The 26,633-nt window shown below is 40.6% G+C and overlaps 2 protein-coding genes across 2 annotated transcripts; one reads left to right on the top strand and one right to left on the bottom strand.

The window, feature by feature from the left end:
• Positions 1 to 665: 665 nt before the first annotated feature.
• zgc:110319 (NifU family protein) lies at positions 666 to 12,868 on the bottom strand. Its single transcript, XM_029752293.1, has 8 exons — positions 12,710 to 12,868; positions 12,013 to 12,113; positions 11,714 to 11,849; positions 10,149 to 10,215; positions 9,666 to 9,777; positions 7,200 to 7,263; positions 3,946 to 4,120; positions 666 to 2,059 (listed from the first exon to the last, which is right to left on the bottom strand). Exons 1-8 carry the CDS (start codon positions 12,772 to 12,774, stop codon positions 1,988 to 1,990), a joined length of 792 nt encoding a protein of 263 aa, XP_029608153.1. The 5' UTR covers positions 12,775 to 12,868; the 3' UTR covers positions 666 to 1,987.
• Positions 12,869 to 14,770: 1,902 nt separating this feature from the next.
• On the top strand, positions 14,771 to 25,331 carry LOC115193562 (transmembrane protein 150A). The gene is made up of 7 exons (XM_029752296.1): positions 14,771 to 14,998; positions 19,331 to 19,378; positions 20,023 to 20,085; positions 20,377 to 20,444; positions 20,843 to 20,973; positions 22,821 to 22,998; positions 23,573 to 25,331. Exons 1-7 carry the CDS (start codon positions 14,934 to 14,936, stop codon positions 23,758 to 23,760), a joined length of 741 nt encoding a protein of 246 aa, XP_029608156.1. The 5' UTR covers positions 14,771 to 14,933; the 3' UTR covers positions 23,761 to 25,331.
• The last annotated feature ends 1,302 nt before the right edge of the window (positions 25,332 to 26,633 follow it).

Below are 26,633 nucleotides of genomic sequence, written 5' to 3' on the forward strand. Positions count from 1 at the left end.
AAATATCAAAGAAACTGTATATAATGATATGTTCTTGTCTCCCCCCTAAACATTTGAGTCGTTGTCCCAAAGGCGGGAAGCCATGCAGTCTGCTTATCACTATTTCCGCGTGGACAGACTTTGACGGGAGTGGACTGTCTCGCTTTGCTTCTTCCTCTCTGGTCATATGTGCTGGTGTAGGGGTCATTTGCCGTCACGGTAACAAGGTTCATCATGGCTAAACATGAAACCATGAAAAACTTGAAATATCACTGCTGTAACTTTGAGAAAATATTAAAGATGGTGTGTGATAATATACCACGTGAGAAATAATATATGGAAAATATAGCATAACATACACTGCCTGTGTCCATCCCTAGCCCGCTACCACCCAGTTACTCAACCCTGCAAGAGGCTGCTGCCCTATATACATAGAATCACTCACTGGTCACTTTAATGATGGAACACTAGTCACTTTAATACTGCTTTACTCATTTCATATGTATATACTTTATTTTAGTCAATGCCACTCCGACATTGCTCGTCCTAATATTGATATATTTCTTAACTCCATTCTTTTACTTTTGAATTCGTGTGTACTGTCGTGAATTGTTAGATACTACTGCACTGTTGGATCTAGGAACGCAAGCATTTTGCTACACCCGCAATAACATCTGCTAAATATGTGTATGTGATCAATCAAATTTTATTTGATAAATCTGACTGTTTCCAACATCAACTCAATAAAGACGGCAAAGTAATATCAATAGGGTATTCCCACCACAAGTGTTGGTTTCTGAAAACAAGAGCAATACAATAATACAACAAGATGATTCCACGAATGGGACAAAATAACCATTACATTTTCCTTTGTGATACTAGTATGATTTGGACTTCTGTATCAGCAATATGAGATTGCAGCTGTAACTAACAATTGCAATGCATATACAAGTGAATGGGTGATAGTATCCATTCAAAGAACTTCAATCATTGCACAACATTTATCACAGTATTTCACATAAAGCTTTCTTTACGAGTAGATGTACTGCAATCTATATGATGAATATAAATTAATCTTGGTTAACCCAGAACTAAAATATTGTGGAATTGGTCAGATGCTTGATTAAGTTCTGGGTCTATACGTATTAGGAGAAGATACAGAACGAGAATCGGAACGAAGAGCTCCACTCTCTCTCTCTTTGTAATTTACGGGCAAGTCAAAATGGGCCGAATGTCCCCTCTCCTTCCGAAATTCGAAAGATGCCAACACCTGCGAAATCGTGATGTATCTAAATAGCCAGTGAAGAAAAACCCAAGCAACGGAACTAATGCTGCTCGTTATGTCACGCATCCCATTGACATATCTACGATACCATTTGTTTACGTAGTCTCTCCACGAGAGATTAAATATAAATGAGCATGTGCCCATGCCATAAATGTAAATGTGTTCATGTGATTACTATGTGTAGACTCCTAGACAATGCATTCACAAAGAAACATATACAGCTAAATCATTTAGTCGTTTTAACTGTGCAATATCTTGTGATCATTTCATATAAACAATTGGTCATGTTTGGCCTAGGGATAGATAAAAACCATATCCCTTAACTCAAACCATCACAGAATGTCCTTTCATCAGAAAATACTATTTTTTTGGAAAACATATGAAGTAAATCAATTTGTAAATAAACCTGCAGAGAAATAAATATCAAATATATAACATACTGCCGTTTTTCAGAGTTTTAGGCCTTTCCAATGGAAAAGACAAACAGTATAAATGTGTCAGTGTGTGGCCTTGCTTCATTGTAACAGTAATATACAGTATTTGAGTAAATGAAAGACAAAAACAGCCTACAGCACACTACAGTTGGTATTTTGAAAGGGCAATGCTGAATATTATTTTAAAACATGAACATTGCACTAAGGTAGTGGAAGCAGTATCTACCTGGTTTGCAAGGCATCTATACAACAGGCTGTTTTTCTATAGGCATGGGGGATGACAGAAGTTTTATATGTCTCCTAACTTGCGTTCCAACTCGGTGAAAACCTTTGCATTCACATGATCCACTTCATCTTCCACCTACAGAAACCAAACAAAAAGAACAGCTATAACTGACACTTTATACACACTGCATATTTATTTATAGTCTTGACATAGCTCACTCTACTGCTGTACATATTTGTAGTATATATTGTATAAATGAATCCGGTGTATATACGTATAGATTGCATTTGGATTACTGTTAGTGTTATTTGGGTTGTTCATTGGATTCTTCTGACATTACTTGATTTATTTTTATATTTATTGTAATTTTTGTACTGTTTGACATTTTACTGCATTGTTAGGAGTTAGTAACATAAGCATTTCGCTGCACCCGATATAACATCTGCTAATCTGTGTACGTGACCAATACACTTTGATTTGACATCACAAAGCAGATGCTGTTCCAACTTCATGATTTAGTACTCTCTCCATTCCACTCTAACTCCTACTCCTCTCTAATTCCTACTCCCTACTCCTCTCTCTCCATTCCACTCTAATTCCTACTCCTCTCTAACTCCTACTCCTCTCTAACTCCTACTCCTCTCTAACTCCTACTCCTCTCTAACTCCTACTCCTCTCTCTCCATTCCCCTCTAACTCATACTCCCTACTCCTCTCTCTCCATTCCACTCTAACTCCTACTCCCTACTCCTCTCTCTCCATTCCCCTCTAACTCATACTCCCTACTCCTCTCTCTCCATTCCACTCCAACTCCTACTCCTCTCTCTCCATTCCACTCTAACTCCTACTCCTCTCTAATTCCTACTCCCTACTCCTCTCTCTCCATTCCACTCTAATTCCTACTCCTCTCTAACTCCTACTCCTCTCTTAACTCCTACTCCTCTCTAACTCCTACTCCTCTCTAACTCCTACTCCTCTCTCTCCATTCCACTCTAACTCCTACTCCCTACTCCTCTCTCTCCATTCCCCTCTAACTCCTACTCCCCTCTCTCCATTCCCCTCTAACTCCTACTCCTCTCTCTCCATTCCCCTCTAACTCCTACTCCTCTCTCTCCATTCCCCTCTAACTCCTACTCCTCTCTCTCCATTCCACTCTAACTCCTACTCCTCTCTAATTCCTACTCCTCTCTAACTCCTACTCCTCTCTAACTCCTACTCCTCTCTCTCCATTCCCCTCTCTCTCCATTCCCCTCTAACTCCTACTCCCTACTCCTCTCTCTCCATTCCCCTCTAACTCCTACTCCCTACTCCTCTCTCTCCGTTCCCCTCTAACTCCTACTCCCTACTCCTCTCTCTCCATTCCCCTCTAACTCCTACTCCCTACTCCTCTCTCTCCATTCCCCTCTCTCTCCATTCCCCTCTAACTCCTACTCCCTACTCCTCTTTCTCCATTCCCCTCTAACTCATACTCCCTACTCCTCTCTCTCCATTCCCCTCTAACTCCTACTCCCTACTCCTCTCTCTCCATTCCCCTCTAACTCCTACTCCTCTCTTTCCATTCCCCTCTAACTCCTACTCCTCTCTCTCCATTCCACTCTAACTCCTACTCCTCTCTAACTCCTACTCCTCTCTAACTCCTACTCCTCTCTAACTCCTACTCCTCTCTAACTCCTACTCCTCTCTAACTCCTACTCCTCTCTAACTCCTACTCCCTACTCCTCTCTCTCCATTCCCCTCTACTCCCTACTCCTGTTCTCTCCATTCCCCTCTAACTCCTACTCCTCTCTCTCCATTCCCCTCTAACTCCTACTCCTCTCTCTCCATTCCACTCTAACTCATACTCCCTTCTCCTCTCTCTCTCCCCATTCCCCAAACTCCTACTCCCTACTCCTCTCTCTCTCCATTACCCTCCAACTCCTTCTCCCTACTCCCGCCATCCTATTTCTGCCTCTTTGTGCGTTTCTCTCTCCTCCTCCTCTTCTCCTACTCCCTGTCCCTCCCTCTTTCTATTCACCCTCTCACCTGTTCCACATCATCCACCTCAGGGATGTAGAACTGCAGCATGTTCTGGATGCCATTCTTCAGGGTGACAGTAGAGCTGGGGCAGCCGGTGCATGAGCCAACCAGCTTCAGCTTCACAGTGCCATTCTCAAAGCCCTTAAAGATGACATCACCGCCATCCTCCATCACCGTGGGCCTGTGTGTGACGGGAGGGCTTATCAGGTTAGTTTATCATTCAACAACATAACCGGTATTATTACAATTGTAATTAAAAACTAGGAGGGACAGAAGAATGGAGAGGAAGATGAGGAGTTTAAGAGAGGGGAAAATGTAAATGTAAATGTAATGTAAATGGGATAGGAGAAATCCTTGACAATAATATCATTATAGTCTATATTTCATATCAACATCACTTCTATCATTTGTTTGTGGAACAACTTCAGTGCCCAAACAATCTGCCAGATTGCATTTTGCTTGAAGAGCTTCTGAGCCAAAACATCTTTATCAAGACTGTGAACGAAACATTCCTAGGATGCCTCTAGGGCTCAGATTCCACAAATGGGTCATATTGTACTAGATCAGCGTTTTCCAACTCCAGTCCTTCAGTACACATTTTTGTTGTAGCCCTGGACAAGCACACTGGATTCTACTTGTCAACTAATCATCAGGCCCTGAACTGGCGGGTTTGATTATACTGAGCTGCGGGGCACCGGTCTATGGCCCATGATGTGAGGAAAAGAGGTGAGGGAGGGGCGCCCTGCTCAAATGGAACAGTAATCTGCACCGCTCGGTCATGTTGTCAACAAGGCAGCATGGTGCATCGTCCAGAAACATACATCTCTTTAATATGTACAGTGGGGGGAAAAAGTATTTGATCCCCTGCTGATTTTGTACGTTTGCCCACTTACAAAGAAATGATCAGTCCATAATTTTAATAGTAGGTTTATTTGAACAGTGAGAGACAGAATAACAACAAAAAAATACAGAAAAACGCATGTCAAAAATGTTATAAAATGATTTGCATTTTAATGAGGGAAATAAGTATTTGACCCCTCTACAAAACATGACTTAGTACTTGGTGGCAAAACCCTTGTTGGCAATCACAGAGGTCAGACGTTTCTTGTAGTTGGCCACCAGGTTTGCACACATCTCAGGAGGGATTTTGTCCCAATCTTTGCAGATCTTCTCCAAGTCATTAAGGTTTCGAGGCTGACGTTTGGCAACTCGAACCTTCAGCTCCCTCCACAGATTTTCTATGGGATTAAGGTCTGGAGACTGGCTAGGCCACTCCAGGACCTTAATGTGCTTCTTCTTGAGCCACTCCTTTGTTGCCTTGGCCGTGTGTTTTGGGTCATTGTCATGCTGGAATACCCATCCACGACCCATTTTCAATGCCCTGGCTGAGGGAAGGAGGTTCTCACCCAAGATTTGACGTTACATGGCCCCGTCCATCGTCCCTTTGATGCGGTGAAGTTGTCCTGTCCCCTTAGCAGAAAAACACCCTCAAAGCATAATGTTTCCACCTCCATGTTTGACGGTGGGGATAGTGTTCTTGGGGTCATAGGCAGCATTCCTCCTCCTCCAAACACGGCGAGTTGAGTTGATGCCAAAGAGCTCCATTTTGGTCTCATCTGACCACAACACTTTCACCCAGTTGTCCTCTGAATCATTCAGATGTTCATTGGCAAACTTCAGACGGGCATGTATATGTATTCTTGAGCAGGGGGATCTTGCGGGCGCTGCAGGATTTCAGTCCTTCACGGCGTAGTGTGTTACTAATTGTTTTCTTGGTGACTATGGTCCCAGCTGCCTTGAGATCATTGACAAGATCCTCCCGTGTAGTTCTGGGCTGATTCCTCACCGTTCTCATGATCATTGTAAAACCACGAGGTGAGATCTTGCATGGAGCCCCAGGCCGAGGGAGATTGACAGTTCTTTTGTGTTTCTTCCATTTGCGAATAATCGCACCAACTGTTGTCACCTTCTCACCAAGCTGCTTGGCGATGGTATTGTAGCCCATTCCAGCCTTGTGTAGGTCTACAATCTTGTCCCTGACATCCTTGGAGAGCTCTTTGGTCTTGGCCATGGTGGAGAGTTTGGAATCTGATTGATTGATTGATTGCTTCTGTGGACAGGTGTCTTTTTTACAGGTAACAAGCTGCGGTTAGAAGCACTCCCTTTAAGAGTGTGCTCCTAATCTCAGCTCGTTACCTGTATAAAAGACACCTGGGAGCCAGAAATCTTTCTGATTGAGAGGGGGTCAAATACTTATTTCCCTCATTAAAATGCAAATCAATTTATAACATTTCTGACATGCGTTTTTCTGGACATTTTTGTTGTTATTCTGTCTCTCACTGTTCAAATAAACCTACCATTAAAATTATAGACTGATCCTTTCTTTGTCAGTGGGCAAACGTACAAAATCAGCAGGGGATCAAATACTTTTTTCCCCCACTGTATATATGTTTGAATTTTCTAGTTTTCATTGGGAAGACAGATAGTGTTTTTATCAAAAGCAATCACTTTTGCATTACTCAACATGCTTAATTACTCTCAGTGCATTCGGAAAGTATTCAGACCCCTTGACTTTTCCACATTTTGTTATGTTACAGCCTTATTCTAAAATTAATTAAATACATTTTTAAGACTAATGTAACAAAATGTGGAAAAAGTCAAGGGGTCTGAATAATTTCCACATTTTGTTACGTTAGCCTTATTCTTAAATTAATTTCTAAGACTAACGTAACAACATGTTGAAAACGTCAAGGGGTCTGAATACCTTCCGAATGCACTGTAACTTTTGTTTTGAGCCGACTTCGCCAAGGGCTTTGAACGCTGCACCTGGCTCACGCTGGGAGGCAGCCCGGTTCCAAAATAAATGCAATCAACTTTCACCCAGGCCAAAACACGCCTACCCGGTCGCCCGGTGCAAAACACGCCTACCCGGTCGCCCGGGCCAGATTAATAGAATCCCCTCAGTGAGTTGAATCAGCTGAGTGTCAGGGGATACAACAAAAATGTCTGCTGTTGGAGGTACTGGAGGACCGGAGTTTGAAAACACTGTACTAGATTAACAAAATATTGTCAGTAAAACACATTCATCACACTGAGAGAATGTGTGGATTTTACCTGATCCGTGTATCTACAGCAAAACATCATGAGAGTGAGACTGATCATACTAATAGTATGTGGAGATTTTACCTGATCCATGTATCTACAGCGAAACATCATGAGAGTGACAGACTGATCATACTAATAGTATGTGGAGATTTTACCTGATCCGTGTATCTAGAAGCTCCTTTATCATTGAAACAATTTCATCATCATCTTCAGAGTGACCTAAGACAGGAACAGCATGTTGAAAAGTTAATAATTCCAGAAAACAAACATGTTTTCTGCAATTACATTGTGAAAACATTCTATCAACCCATGGGTCGGCTGAGCACAATTATATTGTGGTCGGAAACGTTTTAAATCAAGATACTATCTTTTTTTTACCAATCCACGAGCTTGTTGTGTTGAATTGTGAATTTCATTAGGCTATGTGCACAGTGAGGCAGACATAGCGAAGGCTACCAGCCACGCAGCGAGACAGTGGAGCAGGGAACTCTCCCCATTAGTAACCTATTTGTGTGGTGTTAAAACATAATTTGTCCACGTGCAGAGTTTATATTCCCTTCTGCCACACAACAATACGTTGTCAAGTTTATTTTCCCTGACTCCTAGCTCACGTGAAAATGGCAAACCTAACAGTAGAAATAATAAGAACGTTTATGATAAATACACCATCGTGGAAACAGGTGCTGCGCGAGTGAAATCCAGTTTGGAAGGATTTTGTAGTCATTGTGGACAAGTAGGACAACACGGTAGATGGACACAGTCTACAAAAGTGCAAGCAGACATTTGTTTACGATAATTCTGTTAATCATTACATTCATTCAGGCATCCGTTTAGACCAAACGCAGGCCATATCAAGTTTAATCCAGTGCGGCTTTTAAAAGTTTGAGTAGCCAATAGCCTACCTAATAATATACGTAGGCTATTTTTGCAGCCTATAGCCTATTCAATTCTGGGAATTGTTTAAGTTTCAATTAAACTTTTGGATTATTTAAACAATCTACACACAATACCCCATATGACAAAGCAAAAACAAGTTTTTAGGAATACCTTATTTACATAAGTATTCAGACCCTTTGCTATGAGACTCGAAATGGAGCTCAGGTGCATCTTGTTTCCATTGATCATCCTTGAGATGTTTCTACAACGTGATTGGAGGAGTCCACCTGTGATAAATGTAATTGATTGGACATGATTTGGAAAGGCACACCGGTCTATATAAGGTCCCAGTTGACAGTGCATGTCAGAGCAAAAACCAAGCAATGAGGTCGAAGGAATTGTCCGTAACAGATCTGGGGAAGGGTACCAAAAAATTTCTGAAGCATTGAGGGTCCCCAAGAACACAGTGGCCTCCATCATTCTTAAATGGAAGAAGTTTGGAACCACCAAGACTCTTCCTAGAGCTGGCCGCCCAGCCAAATTGAGCAATCAGGGAAGAAGGGCCTTGGTCAGGTAGGTGACCAAGAACCCGATGGTCACTATGACAGAGCTCTAGAGTTCCTCTGGAGATGGGAGAACCTTCCAGAAGGACAACCATCTCTGCAGCACTCCACCAATCAGGCCTTTATGGTAGAGTGGCCAGACAGAAGCCACACCTCAGTAAAAGGCACATGACAGCCCACTTGGAGTTTGCCAAAAGGAACCTAAAGACTCTCAAACCATGAGAAACAAGATTCTCTGGCCTGATGAAACCAAGACTGAACTCTTTGGCCAGAATGCAAAGTGTCACATCTGGAGGAAACCTGGAACCATCCCTACGGTGAAGCATGGTGGTGGCAGCATCATGCTGTGGGGATGTTTTTCAGCGGCAGAGACTGGGAGACTAGTCAGGATTGAGGCAAAGTACAGAGAAATCCTTGATGAAAACCAGCTCAAGAGCATTCAGGACCTCAGACTGGGGCAAAGGTTGACCTTCCAACAGGACAACGACCCTAAGCACACAGGCAAGACAACGCAGGAGTGGCTTCAGGACAAGTCTCTGAATGTCCTTGAGTGGCCAAGCCAAAGCCCGGACTTGAACCCGATCGAACATATCTGGAGAGACCTGGAAATTGCTGTGCAGCAACGCTCCCCATCCAACCTGACAGATTGAGCGGATCTGCAGAGAAGAATGGGAGAAACTCCCAAAATACAGGTATGCCAAGCTTGTATCCTCATACCCAAGAAGACCCAATTCTGTAATCGCTGCCAAAGGTGCTTCAACAAAGTACAGAGTAAAGGGTCTGAATACTTATGTAAATGTGATATTTCCTTTTAATTTTATACATTTACAAAAATTTCTAAAAATCTGTTTTTGCTTTGTCATTATTGGGTATTGTGTGTAGACTGATGAGGGAAAAAACTATGTAATACATTTTAGAATAAGTCTAACGTAACAAAATGTGGAAAAAGTCAACGGGTCTGAACACTTCCCGAAGGCAGTTATTGTTTTTTGGGGGTCACGGATCGGCTCTCGGAACAATTCTATGCTGGTGGCGGAGAAAAAAATCTGTCCTGATGTCAGATATTGGGTAGGACTTGGAATTGATGTGGCTGGAGCGGGTGCGACTCCAAAAAGCTGACCAGTGTAACACTCCACACTCAAACATTCATATGAAGAAGAGTTTTGTTCCTGTCATACTCACTGCTCTCATGGTGGGTCACCCCAGTGGTTATGGGGTCTCCACTGTCAAAGAACTTAGTGATAGCATCCATGGCATGGTGCTTGATGTCCGTCCACTCCACATCATCATCTGCCTGGCAAGGGCAACACAAAACAGGCCAAGGCCTGGTAAATTAACATGGCTGGGCCCCGATTCACCACCCCTCTCTCAAACTGTGCCCTTGCACACTTTCTTGCATGGATTTAGCAATAGTGAAAACTCCCTCCTGCCAATGCTTATACTAATCCTATGCTTTTAAATCCACAACAAGGAGTGTGCAAGTGCAGACTTCGGGAGAAGGGTGGAGAAGTGGGACATAGCACATGTATTGAATCATAAAGTTAAACTTTTATTTGTGACATGATACATTCAGTTATTATGGTCTTATAATGGCACACCATATCCCAGAGTAAATTAATAGGGTTGGTAAAAAGGAAAGGTAGATGAGGTTTATTTATTCTCTACCTTGGTCACTGTGATGAAGTCAGGACCATAGAACACACTTTTCACTCCTTCGATTCCAAACAGGTCCCTGTGCGACCAAGGAGCGGCAACCAAGAGTGGTCCATGTCAAAAACATTTCATGTTAGTATGTACAGTAATATCTATGATCTATAATCCACATGGTGTGCTCAGAACAGAACAAAGTGGAGACGCTCATTGCACTTTAATTTATTTTGACTTGAGGCATGCAAAGAACTAACTTAGGCTAATCAGTACAGTAAACCAATACAACTAAGAAATACATTCAGAAATGGGGTTAAGTTCTCAAATTTCCTTTTATTCCCTCTCCCTTGTAAATTACATTTATTTCCATTCAAATTCCCAGTCAGTCTTTGAATTCAGAGATAATTCAATTCCAATATTAGGTAAATTTGATTTATTTTTTTTATTCACAATTCAATACGCAACAATTCCCCAAATTCCTATTCAAATGAAATTCCTTTGGGCTTTCAGGCTGACCATGTCACTGTTCAGACAGCCTAGTTATACTGGAAATGTAGAAATACAATGATTTAAAACAAATCCTGGAGAATTTAGATTTTTTATATGAAGTAAATTAATTACATTAACTGGGAAATGTACAATTGAATTTCAATTCCAGACACACACTACCATTCAAAAGTTTGGGGTAACTTAGCTTTTCTTTCAAAAACAAAGATATTTCGAACTTTTTGTCCATTAAAATAACATCAAATTGATCAGGAATACGCAGTGTAAACATTGTTAATGTTGTAAATGACTATTGTAGCTGGAAATGGCAGATTTTTAACATAGGCGTACAAAGGCTCATTATCAGCAACCATCACTCCTGTGTTCCAATGGCACATTGTGTTAGTTAATCCAAGTTCATAATTTTAAAAGGATAATTGATCATTAGAAAACCCTTTTACAATTGTTAGCACAGCTGAAAACTGTTGTGCTGATTTAAAGATGCAATAAAACTGGGCTTCTTTAGACTAGTTGAGTATCTGGAACATCAGCATTTGTGAGTTCGATTACAGGCCCAAAATGGCCAGAAACAAATAACTTTCTTCTGAAACTTGTCAGTCTATTCTTGTTCTGAGGAATGAAGGCTATTCCATGCAAGAAATTGCCATGAAATGGAATATCTCGTACAACGCTGTGTACTACTCCCTTCACTGAACAGCGCAAACTGGCTCTAACCAGAATAGAAAGAGAAGTGGGAGGCCCCGGTGCACAACTGAGCAAGAGGACAAGTACATTGGAGTGTCTAGTTAGAGCATCCCGGAGTCGCCTCTTCACTGTTGACGTTGAGACGGGTGTTTTGCTGGTACTATTTAATGAAGCTGCCAGTTGAGGACTTGTGAGGCGTCTGTTTCTCAAACTAGACACTAATGTACTTGTCCTCTTGCTCAGTGTACAAGCGTCACTGGTTCTCACGCTCTGAAAAGTTTATTCACACTGTCTGATTTCATCATGTTTACAGCTCATTGTTTAGATACTTGCTACTATCATATTTCAATAGCTCATAAAAAATACAATTCCCGTTATCCAACAGTACTAACCTGGCTAAGGAGGAGCACTCTGCAGAGCTTGGAGAGGGGAAATCCAGGGTCCCCACCCCCAACACAGGCTTACCAGGGATGAACTTCAAGCTCCGTGGGTTTGGCGTGTCCTGTGTCTGAATGGACAAGTGTCGCACTGAAACATAATGGTATGGTCATCCTTTGAGCGTATTGTTCCACTAGTAAGCTTATAGGCCTACTCTGAATATACTACATGACAATTGTATTCTTTGAATGTGGTTGTTAAATGGTTATGTAGAATTGTTTTTGTTTTTTAAATGTAAAGGCCAGTTTCTCACCTACGAACTGTATGGGTCCAGTCAGAGGCAGAAGTTGAACTTTTCTGTAGTTCAGGCCAATGCATTGCGTGTGGAACTGGTTTCTCGTCTTGATTGGAAACCTATAACAGACAGTGCATGTCCAGGTCATGTAGTTAGATGGTCGGAGATAAACCCACTCAATTGAATTAATCCCACTTCGGGATGGCCTTGAAGCGTCATGAATTTGCGACCTTGTCAACAAGCAAATAAAAAACGATAAAGCATCTAACGTTAGCTAGCTACCTATGGTTTTCTAATGTCACTGATTAGGCTTGGCTATGCCGCAATGACCAGACTGCAAAACTGGTAACTGAGAAAGGTTTTAGCTAGGTTCTCAAAGTTAGCTAGCTACTTCAAACTTTAAGCAATCGAGTTGATAACAGGTTTAGCAAGCTAACGGAACAATAGCCAGGCAAACAGAGTTGTTAAATGCGTTACTTCATGGCCCACCGTGATTGTAGCCTATACTTTAATATGTATACAATTTGGGAAATATCGGCTGCGCAACATGATGGCGATTAGGTTTGACAACGATGTCGCAGTTAGCTTGGCTAACTAGCTAGGTCAAGCATAGATTCCTAACGGAAATTGGCAGCCACTCGTGCTGAATTCACAGCAATACCTTCATTACGTTTATATACACAAGTAGGAATGTTATATTAGTAGAAGCTCAAACCTAAAATGTGATGTATTTCGTGACTGAATCAACCGTTGAAGACTCCATCTTATGCGGGCAGCCATTTCATTTGTTTTGAAAGTGAGGACCCAAGACACAGCTGGCTTCACATATCCTGTTTGAAATAGATTCCAATTGCGCCACAATTTGCTTATTAATCGTTAGTTTGATAAGTAAATGTTCTTATTTATCACAATAAACAAACATCAATTCAAACTATATAGCTTATAGATACTCTCGAAGTACAAATATTGGCTCCCGAGTGGCGCAGCGGTCTAAGGCACTGCCTCTCAGTGCTAGAGGTGTCACTACAGACCCTGGTTTGATTCCAGGCTGTATCACAACATCCATGATTGGGTGGCGCACAATTGGCCCAGCTTCGTCCAGGTTATGGGTAGGCCAGCATTGTAAATAAGAATTTGTTCTTAACTGACTTGCCTAGTTTTATAAAGGTTAAATAAAACATCTAAATGGCCAGCCACTACTGAGAACGAATCAATGATCTGTTTGTGCTGTATGCAATGATAAAAGTAAATCAGAATTCTTGCATGAAAATGTTTTGGGATTTTGTTGCTGCTACTAGAGCAAAACATAGCCCATCTCATTATTTTGTAAGTATTTCATGTAAATTATCATTTGTGATAGGTCATAGAAATAAGAATTTCTAAATTGGGTAAATAGTATTTGGTGCTGTATTTTGGATCATTCAAATTTGCCACTACAGTTCTGGGAATTTGCACTAAGATGTTAAACACACACAGCGGTGACAAGACATGCATTAAAGGCATGACTTACACATCCATGTCCTGCAAAGCTGCAGTTCTCTCTCTGTCTCTCTCTCTCAATTCAAAGGGCTTTATTGGGATGGGAAACATATGTTTACATTGCCAAAGCAAGTGAAATAGATAATAAACAAAAGTTAAATAAACAGTAAACATTACACTCACAAAAGTTCCAAAGGAATAGAGGCATTTCACCTGTCATATTGTCTAGAAACAGTGTTGTAATGATGTGCAGATAGTAAAAGGGGAAAATAAATAAACATAAATATGAGATGTATTGACAATGGTGTTTGTTCTTCACTGGTTGCCCTCACTGGTTGCCCTTTTCTTGTGGCAACATGTCACAAATATTGCTGCTGTGATGACATAGGGGTATTTATCCCAATAGATATGGGAGTTCTTCAAAAATTGATTTGTTTTCAAATTCTTTGTGGGTCTGTGTGATCTGAGGGAAATAGGTGTCTCTAGTATGGTCATACATAGGAAGTGCAGCTCAGTTTCCACCTCCTTTTGTGGGCAGTGTGCACATAGCCTGTCTTCTCTTGAGAGCCAGGTCTGCCTACAGCAGCCTCTCTCAGTAGCAAGGCTATGCTCACTAAGTCTGTACATTGTCAAAGCTTTCCTTAATTTTGGGTCAGTCACAGTGGTCAGGTATTTTGCCACCATGTACTCTCTGTTTAGGGCCAAATAGCATTCTAGTTTGCTCTGTTTTTTTGTTAATTCTTTCTAATGTGTCAAGTAATATCATATATTTCTCATGATTTGATTGGGGCACTGTGGGATCTGTTTGTGTTCGTGAACAGAGCCCCAGGTCCCGCTTCTCCAGGTTCATCTCTCTTTGTTATGGAAAGTTTGGGAATTGCTTCCCTTTAGGTGGTTGTAGAATTTAAGTTATTTTCTGGATTTTGATCATTAGCGGTTATCGGCCTAATTCTGCTCTGCATGCATTATTTGGTGTTTTACATTATACATGCATATTTTTGCAGAATTTTGCATGCCGAGTCTCAATTTGGTGTTTGTCCCATTTTGTGAATTCTTGGTTGGTAAGCAGACCCCAGACCTCACAACCATAAAGGACAATGGGTTCTGAAAGTTAAAGTTACATTTTCCAGTTCAGTAAAGGAATCTAAGAAATGTACAGGAGAGCTCTGAACTGCCACTGGGGGAACATGAGTTTGACAGTTATGCAGCCTGTGCAGGGTGTGCTATGTAACTTAAAACAAACAGTGAGATGGCGTCAAACGGGCCCTCCCTGTGTTTCCTCACATATGCCCTCTGACAGGACAAGGTGGTGCCATTTGTGTGGATGACTGACTCTGCTGAAGGAGGAATCTAGAGGTAGAGACCCTCTCAGTGCCAAACTGAGACCGACAGTGTCTGGACCCAGAGCGTCCCCACTGTACTTCTACTGCTGCTGGTCTCTCTCACCGAACTACCAAGACATGGTCTTCTGGAGTCTACTCCCCATCTCCCTCTCCTTAGTGTCTCTCATTGGAACCTGGGTGACGTAAGTTAAACAAGAATATATCTATATTTTATTTCTAATAAGACCTTAGATAACATGTACTTGAGCTACTTCACTTAGATTTGTCACATGTAAATACTGTGTAAAAAAAAGTATAAAGTGCAATGTATATGCCAGTATATTGTTTTTCCATTAATCTCATAATTCACATGGTCTCGTGATTACTATAGCTAGGATTCCATCCAATTGGTGACAGATTTTCATGCGAATATTCAAAGATTTGGTGACAGATTTTCATGCGAATATTCAAAGATTTGCATAAAAACAATCTGCACATTTTCCCACTAGATACAGTTGAAGTCGGAAGTTTACATACACCTTAGCCAAATACATTTAAACTCAGTTTTTCACAATTCATGACATTTTATCCTAGTAAAAATTCCCTGTCTTAGGTCAGTTAGGATCACCACTTTACTTTAAGAATGTGAAATGTCAGAATAGTAAAGAATTATTTATTTCAGCTTTTATTTCTTTCATCACATTCCCAGTGGGTCAGAAGTTTACATACACTCAATTAGTATTTGGTAGCATTGCCTTTAAATTGTTTAACTCGGGTCAAATGTTTCGGGTAGCCTTCCACAAGCTTCCCACAATAATTTTGGTTTATTTTGGCCCATTCCTCCTGACAGAGCTGGTGTAACGGAGTCAGGTTTGTAGGCCTCCTTGCTCGCACACAGTTTTTCAGTTCTTCCCACACATTTTTTTAGAGGATTGAGGTCATGGCTTTGTGATGGCCACTCCAATACCTTAACTTTGTTGTCCTTAAGACATTTTGCCACAACTTTGGAAGTATGCTTGGGGTCATTGCCCATTTGGAAGACCCGTTTGCGACCAAGCTTTAACTTCCTGACTGATGTCTTGAGATGTTGCTTGAATATATCCACATCATTTTCCTTTCACATGATGCCATCTATTTTGTGAAGTGCACAAGCCCCTCCTGCAGCAAAGCAACCACACAACATGATGCTGCCACCCCGGTGCTTCACGGTTGGGATGGTGTTCTTCGGCTTGCAAGCCTCCCCCTTTTTCCTTCAAACACAAAGGTCATTATGGCCAAACAGTTCTCTTTTTGTTTCATCAGACAAGAGGACATATCTCCAAAAAGTACGATCTTTCTCCCCATGTGCAGTTGCAAACCGTGGTCTGGCTTTCTTATGGCGGTTTTGGAGCAGTGGCTTCTTCCTTGCTGAGCGGCCTTTCAGATTATGTCGATGTCGGATTTGTTTTACTGTGGATATAGATACTTTTGTACCTGTTTCCTCCAGCTTCTTCACAAGGTCCTTTGCTGTTGTTCTGGGATTGATTTGCACTTTTCGGAACAAAGTACGTTCATCTCTAGGAGACAGAACACTTCTCCTTCCTGAGCAGTATGATGGCTGCGTTGTGTGTTGTGGTGTTTATACTTGCGTACTATTTTTTGTACAGATGAACGTGGTACCTTCAGGCGTTTGCAAATTGCTCCCAAATATGAACCAGACTTTTTTTCTGAGGTCTTGGCTGATTTCTTTTGATATTCCCATGATGTCAAGCAAAGCGGCACTGAGTTTGAAGGTAGGCCTTGAAATACATCCACAGGTACACCTCCAATTGACTCAAATGATGTCAGTTAGCCTATCAGAAGCTTCTAAAGCCATGACATCATTTTCTGGAATTTTACAAGCTGTTTAAAGGCACAGTCAACTTACTGTATGTAAACTTCTGACCCACTGGAATTGTGATACATTGAAATAATCTGTCTGTAAACAATTGTTGGAAAAATGACTTGTGTCATGCACAAAGTAGATATCCTAACCGACTTGCCAAAACTATAGTTTGTTAACAAGAAATTTGTGGAGTGGTTGAAAAACGAGTTTTAATGACTCCAACCTAAGTGTATGTAAACTTCCGACTTCAACTGTATGTTTCCATCAAATTGACTTGTTGCAGATAAAAATCTGTGTGTGATGATGTGGTGCACATAAAAACAACTTTTGCGATTCAATTCCCATGTAGGGCCTACCAAATAAAAAATCCAAGTTAAATGGGTTTCCGTCGCATTTTCAACTCTGCTGATTGTATTCTCACAAAAATTGTTGCGTCATATAGCGAGTGTGCCCACTCTGGTATTGGCACCTGTTCTCTAACCAACAGCAAACATATAGCCTACATTATTAGATTATTATGGATTGAAGAGCAAGATTATTTTTATTTGTCAAACGGCAGCCAAGCCTCGATGATCATGTCACCAGAATAATACACCTCGCTACTTATTGGAAAGGATCATCAAGCTCATTACTTTGCACTTTCACCACCCTGTGAAGTTAATTGTTCTTTAATCTGTGTGCTTTCCTGAGGAGTCGATAGGTGATTTACTTCGATATGATGGTTATTATAACAATATTTGTGTTCTGTTTCCATCAGGCCTGTCATGTTTTATTCCGACATGTACTTTCTTCGCATATATTTATACTTAACTCACATTTATACTGACTCTATACACACTCACATACAAGCTGCTGCTACTCTATTTATATCATGTTGCCTAGTCACCTCTCCCTATACATATCTACCTCCATCAGTCCAGTATCGCTGCGCATTGTAAATATGGTATTGGAACTGACCCTGTATAGTATGCTAGCTTGCTTACTCAGTGTTCTTCATATTTCTACTTATTTCTCGTGTTTTTTTTAGTATGACATGTATTGATTATTGCATTGTTAGGTTTTGATTTCGCAAGAAAGGCATTTCACTGCACTTGTGCATGTGACATTAAAACGTGAAGGTTGGATGAAAACCTAGCTAGTGTGGGAAAACTGTGTTTTAAATGAGTTTTGTTATATAATCACCTTCATGGTGATACTGCCACCTTCTAAGCACACAGATACTATCATGACACAAGGCGAGACCCAGATGCAGACACAGGAGGCAGATGGTTGGAGTCTTACAATATTTAATAATCCAATAGGGTAAGGCAAGAGAATGGTTGTGGACAGGCAAAAGGTCAAAACCAGTTCAGAGTTCAAAAGGTACCAAAGGTCAGGGCAGGCAGGAAAATCAGTCAGGCGGGAACGTAGTCCAGAGTCAGGCAGGGGTCAAAACCGGGAAGACTAGCAAAAGGAGAACAGGAAAAACACACTGGTTGACTTGACAAACATACAAGTAAACTGGCACAGAGAGACAGGAAACACAGGGATACTGGGGAAAATAAGCGACACCTGGAGGGGGTGGAGACAATCACAAGGACAGGTGAAACAGATTAGGGTGTGACAGATACGTGATTATCAAAACCAGGAAGTGATTGTTGTTTTTGTGATTCCAATAGAAATGTCATAACCTCATTAAGATTTGTTGAAAGTGTTGTGAAAATACCCTTAGACCACCTGCATGTGACAAACAGAACTTTCCAGAAAGAACATTGAGGATACCTGTAGAGTCAGAGCCACCACCTTAGAGCCCACCTCACAACATGCAAAACATAAACCAATTGTTTCACTTCCTACATTGTGAGACAGGATTTAACCTTCATTATAAACTGGGTGGTTCATTCGAGGCATGAATGCTGATTGGCTGACACCCGTGGTATATCATTCCATATACCACGTGTATGACAAAGCATTTATTTTTACTGCTCTAATTACGTTGGTAACCAATTTATTATAGCAATAAGACACCTCGGTGGTTCGTGGTATATGGCCAATATACCACGGCTAAGGGCTGTGTCCAGGCACTCCGTGTTGCGTTGTGCTTAAGAGCAGCTCTTAGCCGTGGTATATTGGTCATATACCACACCTCCTCGGGTCTTACGGGGAAAAAAAGAAGAAAAAAAAAGGTATGAAATGTATGCATTCACTACTGTAAGTTGCTCTGGATAAGAGCGTCTGCTAAATGACTAAAATGTAAATGTAGATGTCTTATTGCTTAATAGTCAGAGGACACGGCACAGTTCTGTCTATTGTTACTAGATGTGAAGCATGAAGGAAAAGGTTCTATGCGTTCATGTAGAGACATTTGATTCAACCTTTGTTTGTCCTCAGAGAGCACAGTACAGTCTGGTACTTTCTTATTGACTCTGGTTGACTGCCTGTAAAGGCATACACATATATGGATATGAGTGGCTTTGTAACAGGGCTGCTAATAATATTCTAACCACGTCCATCTGTGTACTTTTGCTTAGTCACCCACATCAGTTCCTGGTTACTTATTGAACCTCAAGGTTATCAGTGTTCATTCATGGGAGTGTATTGTATATCATATTATACATTGAAAAACCATACATGTTAAGAGAATTAGGCACTTTAATCATATCAAATGAGTGTGTTTGTTTTTTTGTTTCAGGTATGGCCTGGCGTACAGCTATGACCATGTGTGTTCCCTCAACAACTGGTGCGTTGTGTTCTGTTTGTGAGATTTTCTACAGACCATTGTGATTGGTTCTTTCAGCCAATTAAATGTCAATGAAATACATTGTTTTAATGGAACACAAGCATACAGATGTAGGATCTTAATTTGATCACCTTGTTGCAGGAGAACTTTCCTGCAGTGCAGGAAATGTTTAACTTGTAGTGTATTTGAGGTATAAATAGGCTTCTGAAGTTTGTCATTTCCATTTTTACATTTCCGACTTGATTTTCCCTTACGTAAAATATATAAATCCCTACTTAAATGTCCATTAATTATAATTCACATAATATTTCACATTTACTGTTGCTGCAGGACTATTTTCCTGCTGTAGCAAACTGGCTCAAATTAAGATCCTACATCTGTATTTCTAAAGCAGCGTTGTTCAACTCTAGTCCTGGAGATCCACAAGGTATGCAGTCTATTTGTTTAAGCCTAGCACCAACACACCTGATTAAAACTAATCCACTAATCATCAACTTAATTAGTTGAATCAGGTGTGTTGCTGCTATTGGGCTGTAACAAAAGCCTACACGCCACACCCTGTACCCTCCAGGACCAGGGATGAAGACCACCATAGATAAAGAGAAGGTCTGTAAACATGATTATTTTCCCTTTTCTGTTTTCAGGGCCCCTGGGAACCACTGCAGAGGCAATACATCAATAGCATGTTGTCAAGTCCCAACCATAAGGTAACCATAGACCACTATATCAAGGTTAGGGTCAACTAACACTTTCATCTTATTCAGTTCAGAAAATGAAATTAAAAGTGGACCTCCATTTTGAAGTTTGTGAATTTACTAAGTTCACATGGAATTTTAAATGGAATTATAATTTGTTAAATTCACGTCAGAACACGTAGTCAGCTTTTGACAGAGAACATTCTAGGAATGTCTGTTATCATAATATTATTGTCACTGGGTAATTTCAGTATGATGTGAAATAATGTTTTTTTACACATGCTTTGGCCTTGTGTTCTGCAGCTCGAGTGGAACAAGCTTACCAGAAAGCTCATTGTTCACAGCCACCATTAATGCTGGTTCATTTATGTGTAAGTTTGTAGCTGTACAGTTTGCTCACCCTACAGTATACATCCACAGGTCATACTGGATCTCAATGCACTCTGCAGATGTCTATACTGATACAAAGATGATAGTATTAGAGTATGTGCTCATAATGTACTTAGATGTTATTTTACCTCAAGGTCACCCTTAAAACGGTTTGGTATGTCAGATTTCTTATCGAACGTGTTTGTCCTGCTGAGGAAACATCTACCAAAACCAAAGTTTTAACGAGTTGATTGTTGTGTCATTTAATTATAATCATATAGTCACATTGTTTTAGATCAGATGTGATATTGCACCTAATGTATATACATGTAATAATCATCTTATGAAAATTTGATCAATTACCCTATGTTATAGATGCATTATAATAACAATTTTTTAGTTATGGTGTTCTGTATCTTCCACCATGCTCACATCTTGGAGAGGAACAGTGTCCACTCCATGCTCAGTAGAATCGCCCTGGTGTTTGGTGGAGTGGCGGCTGTCGGGGCCTTTGTGGCTGGGAACTGCAACGTAAGTACTTCCTGCACATACAGTATAGTGTAGTTTCATCCTTACTCAGGTTGTCATGCAATACACTATAAGTATATGTTTAAAGAGCAAACAAGGGTGTATAGTACACGATACTGCAAAAATGAATTCTGTGCGTAGACATCGAGCAAGTAAAGTCTCTGACACAGAGGCCCCTCAGGATGTTTGTCGTCATTGTCGACACGGAGAGAGTGGGTGACGTGTAAGGACAAACGTAGTAGTCTGGCACGCAAGGTTAGACCGAACTTCACATGTATTAAAAAATACCTTATACTTAATATCTAGGTTAGAGAAAGACACAAAGGTCTATCAAGTTTAAAGTGTACTTTGAACTGACACTCTCTACTGACACTGACAAAGTGCGTTAAAAATATCTCCTGAGTTGCGGTTCAATTAAATCTTGAATTGTGAACAAAGAGAGGAGTGGCAACAAAGCAAACAAACATCCATGACACGATTGGTAGGTTTGTTAATGTGTGCAGACATAGCTACGGATGGCAGAACATCAGCGGAAAAGTACAATAGAAAAATAGACATGTCAATGTGTACCTTTTTGACATTATTTCATAGACGTAGACAGATAATTCACCTCAAAATCAAAGTTTGTCAGATGTTTTCTTCAGAAGAAGATCATGCAGAGAGTCTTTTGTCTCTTATTTAGCAAAGGTACTGGTAACAGCCCAGCTAGCACATTTGGTTCCTTGGAAGTTGTGGGAATGTATGCTTTTGGTTTCACATTGGTTGTGTGAACGAAGCTATACGTTTCCTGACCTGTAAAATGGAACGCTTTTTAAATGTTCTGAGAACAGAAGTAAAAATGTTGCCTGTTCTGGGAACAATTATTTTTAGGTTGCAGGGAGGTTCTGAGAACGTTTTACTCTGGTTCCTTAAGTGTTCCTAGGAGGTTTTGTTAACGCTCTGAGAACTGAAATTATAGGTGATTTGGAGTTTAAAAAAAAAAAATCCTTAAACCATTCACAAAATGTTTTAATAACACTACTAGCTTATTTGGGGGTTAACTTTGTTGAACTCCAAGCACAGATAGGACACATGGAAATTCATTTCCTCAGGAATGAATCATGCAAACACATTTGTATTGTGACACGGCATCAGTGAGATTCAAACCTACTGTTTTGAAATTCCAACAGAATAACCTTGCTTCTTAACGTTGTCTGAACTATTTGAGAACATTCCCAATGTCAAACCAGTTGGGTAACGTTCCTAGAATATTATTGAAATTAAATGGAACTGTGTGTGAACTTTTAGGAAACCTTCTGTTAGAGTAATAAAATACCAAACCAATAATGTATTTTTTTTGTCAAGTTCCTTAAATGTGTTGAGAATGTTCCAAAGCCAAGGAAACATCCTGCACCATTCTCAGAAAGTTGTGGGAAGGTTGTATGCAAAATAATCATAGGACAACCACACTCTCACCAAGCTCTAAGAAACATATGGTTCTCAGAACGTTATGTGCTAGCTGGAAGGTATTTTCTCTGGCTCAGATTTACAGTGAACTGTACTCTTTTCCTCTAACAGACGTTTCCAGAAAGTTCGCCGTCATTCAAACATGTCCGGCTCAGGCACATAATTCCAGGGAACTGTACTCTTCCCCTTTACCAGAAGTTCCTAGAATGTTCTGTCACCCAAACATATCCACCGTTGTAGAATTTGAGTTTTGTGTGACAAGTGCTTTGGCTTTGTGTATTGCAGCTCGACTGGAACAAGTTAACTAGAATAGCTAAACGTTAACTTGTCTTAAGCCTCTCCTCCAGCCAGGGTAACTGATTATCCTGATAGTAAGAGTAACCTGTCTGTCCTCTCTCCTCCAGCCCGAGTACCTGAAGCTGGGCCATTACCTGGGGGCTGCGGTGAGCTTCCTGTGTATCTGTTTCTATAGTCTGCTCCTCACGGTGCTCACAAGGAAGTGTGTTCTGACCCAGATGGAGTGGTTCCTCTACCCAGCACGAGTTACCTCTACTGGGGTCCAGATCATTGTCACCATTGGCTGTATCCTTTCACCTGCACTTATACTATAACCAAAGCCCTGAACCCAGACTCTTATAACCAGCAATGTGGTAAAAGCAAAAAGGTGGTTAAGCACTAAAGTAAAGTAACTCTCCCTATACTTTGGATCCATTTTTCGGGAAAAAGTGGGTAAAAGAAGTTTTATGTGTAAACCCTTCACTACATAACTGCTTATAACCCCTGAACCTGTCAAATTGCTGGGTGTGCATACACTCAGGAAAATAATATGGACAACACAATGCAAGAATAGGAGTGTCCACTTCCATACGTCTTCAACTTTGCAAACACTCACAGGCCCTGAAAGGCACAGTTCTAAGTTGTAGGGGATAACAACAAGATACTGGCCAGAACCTTGACATTGAGGATGCCTATCTGTATGTTTATCTGTTTACTGATGTGTAAAGTTTTAATTACTTAGACGTCTTTTGCCTTGTAGAGATTGTATTTCCTTGGAACATATGGGTAGGTTCCTATAAGCATAAACTCGATGAGGGTATGCCATGACCTGTCACCCATCAACTGCTGTTCCCCCCTCCTTAACCTCTGACCCTTCTAGACACCATCTTGTTTGTACAGGAGGAATACCTGTACAAGCACTCAGCTGCCGTGTTTGAGTGGATAATGAGTGTCAACCTGGAATTGTTTGAGCTCAGCTTCGCTGTGGAGTTCTGTTTTTTCTCCTCCTCCATGTTGTCCACGCTGCTGGTGAAAAGAGACGAGGAGAAGCCTATCCTTCTAGCCTGAGGAGAGAAGATGCTCTGCTGGCTACTGTAAGAGACACTGGGGTCTAGTTCATTAGGCATGAAATGGAAGAAACCAGTCCGAAACAGAGAGAGATTAGCTGGACTTCATTGTCATTTTAAAACATTTTGTTACAGTGTGCCTTAATGACACGACCCAGTAGTTTGCAAACTTTTCTTTGCTGTGACAGATCTAAAACTTGTGGAATTGGACCAACCAAGTAAAGGGAACAATTGTTTGTAACCAGGACCCAATCTGGCTGCGATCAAAAAATAACTCAGCTGAATTGGCCACGTTCCACCGTTTGGGGAAACACTGACGTAGGGGCGTCATGAGGATTATATATCTGACCTTTGACTTTGCTCCAGGACCAACTCTCATTTTTGAGGATTATTTATTATTTTTTTTAATCAGGGCTGACATTGTTCTCATGCAGCCCCTAAAGACAAACAGAAAGAGGAGTTCTTCCTGTCACACCAAATCAATGTACTTTGTACTGGGGAGTATTTCTGGATGCTTTCAAAAGGGAAAACTTGATCCTACAATCTTCATAGCCACTGATGAACCAATACCAGAATACCTCAGCATTTGAGTAGTAGTCACTGTAAGCACTAAAGTCACTATTTCTGTTCCTAGGTCCTGAATTGATCAAAGTAAGATTTACCATTTGATGGGCCATGGAGAATGTTCAATGACGTTTGTTAGCTCTTTTTTTCAATATGTTGTCTATATGTGTAAAACATGACATCTTGGTGGCATTACTGTGCTATTGAAGTATACCAGTTAACAACAACATAATTACTTGTTGTATAAAAATGTAATTGTCTGCAAAGTAAAGTATTGAAAGGTAATGTTGCGACGGAATCTAAGCCCAGTAATCTCTTCTGACAGCCTTAACATTAAAAAGATGATCAAGTAGCTGATTTGTTTCTGGGTGGCGAGAAGAGAAGCCAGTGATGATTGTAAACCTGCGAAGGAGACAGGCCTTTAGGTGTGGCAGTTGATTAATGAACAGCCATCTTTGTATTTGTGATAGATCATTCTGAAAAGCTTTCTGATGGCAGAGCAGTTGGTTGTACTACTGCATTCCTGTCAGATGAGAGAAGAACCAGAACATTAGCAATAATTTATCCAGAAACAATGTAACTGAACATTTTATGAACAGAACAAATTTCTTAGCAAGGTGCCTTACTTTGTTCCCTTCTTCTTACTTATGTATCGGTCTCCTTTTCTACAGTGTTCCTCATCAGGGCTTTTGTGCAATGATGATTGACTTTTATAACAACAACATATCAAGGACTACATGATTACATTTTAACAACATGGTACAGCTTTATTTTTTTAAGATAAAGAAAAAGTGACAAACTGACTTTCACCAAGATTAAAAATAGACAAAAGCATTTCCCACTGGGCACACACTGGTTGAACCAACGTGGAATAGACGTTGAATTGATGTCTGTGCCCAGTGGGTTAATTCAGTATGGGTTAATTCAGTATGAAAATAAGGCTTTACATTTCTTGGGACATTTCATTTGCCAAGCATAATTAAATAATAAAACGTGTGTAAGATCAAATTTGTATTTGCGATTCCTCTGCGGTACTGTCCCGTGACATTATGCACCTTATGACAAGATCTAGTCGTCCCAAGCCACTGTATCTCAGTGCAAGAGGTGTCACTATAGTAACTGGTTCGAATCCAGGGTGTATCACATCCGGCCCGTGATTGGAGTCCCATAGGGCGGCGCACAATTGGCCCAGTGTCGTCTGGGTTTGGCCGGAGTAGTCTGTCATTGTAAATACGTTTTTGTTCTAAACTGACTTGCCTAGTTAAATAAAGGTTAAATAAATAAATAAAATATTTTCAAGGGATACTTCGGGATTTTGCCAATGAGGCACTTTCTCTACTTCCCCAGAGTCAGATGAACTCGTGGATACCATTTTTATGTCTCTGTATCCAGTATGAAGGAAGTCAGAAGTAGTTTTGCGAGCCAACGCTAACTAGCGTTAGAGCAATGGCCGAAAGTCTATGGGTATCATAGACATCCAGCGTTAGCACAACTACCTCTACTTTCATACTGGATACAGAGACATAAAAATGGTATCCACGAGTTCATCTGACTCTGGGGAAGTAGATCTAGGGCATCATTGCCAAATACCAAAGTATCCCTTTCAGCTGACATATCACAACCTGGTCTCAGAGCATTTCGTATTATTCTGTACGAGATACTAAATTTAGTACGATATGTTACATTTCGTATGGTATGTATTACTATGTGGATGTCCATCACCCAATTTGTATGATATGTTATGAATTACAATAGCAAAAAGGGTTAGGGGAAGGGTTAGCTAACAAGCTAAGTAGTTGAAAAGTTCCTAAAATACTAAAGTTGTCCGTGAGGAGATGCCAACTCGCAACATTTGGATTGCTAGGCATTCGCATAACATGCCTACACCCCCCCCAGCCCCGACCAATGACCCAACTTTAGTTTTTGCTTTAAGTAACTATCTGTCTTATGTAACCATATCATACAAATATGAGTGTCCCGGATTTATATTTACTATGTTACGTCTAGTCTGAGACCAGGCTGCATATTAGTGATATGAATGATTTGACAAGTTCAACCCATGGTTTCTACCAAGGTTATTATGGTCAACAAAAACTGAAACAAACTAAAACTAATCAGGAAAAAACACTTCAGTAAACTTAAATAAAATAATTAACAAATCTGTTTGAAAAACTAAAACTATAATGATACTATTAACTTTGACTCCAAAACGAACAAAACAAAAACAAAAACACTATTAATTATGTTCAGTTTTAGTTTTTTTGGGGGGTTCTAATTGGGTTTTGAAGCTTATGAATCTGGCGGGAGATT

The sequence above is a fragment of the Salmo trutta genome, chromosome 5, assembly GCF_901001165.1.
Source record: "Salmo trutta chromosome 5, fSalTru1.1, whole genome shotgun sequence".
In the NCBI taxonomy this organism is placed as follows: domain Eukaryota; kingdom Metazoa; phylum Chordata; class Actinopteri; order Salmoniformes; family Salmonidae; genus Salmo; species Salmo trutta.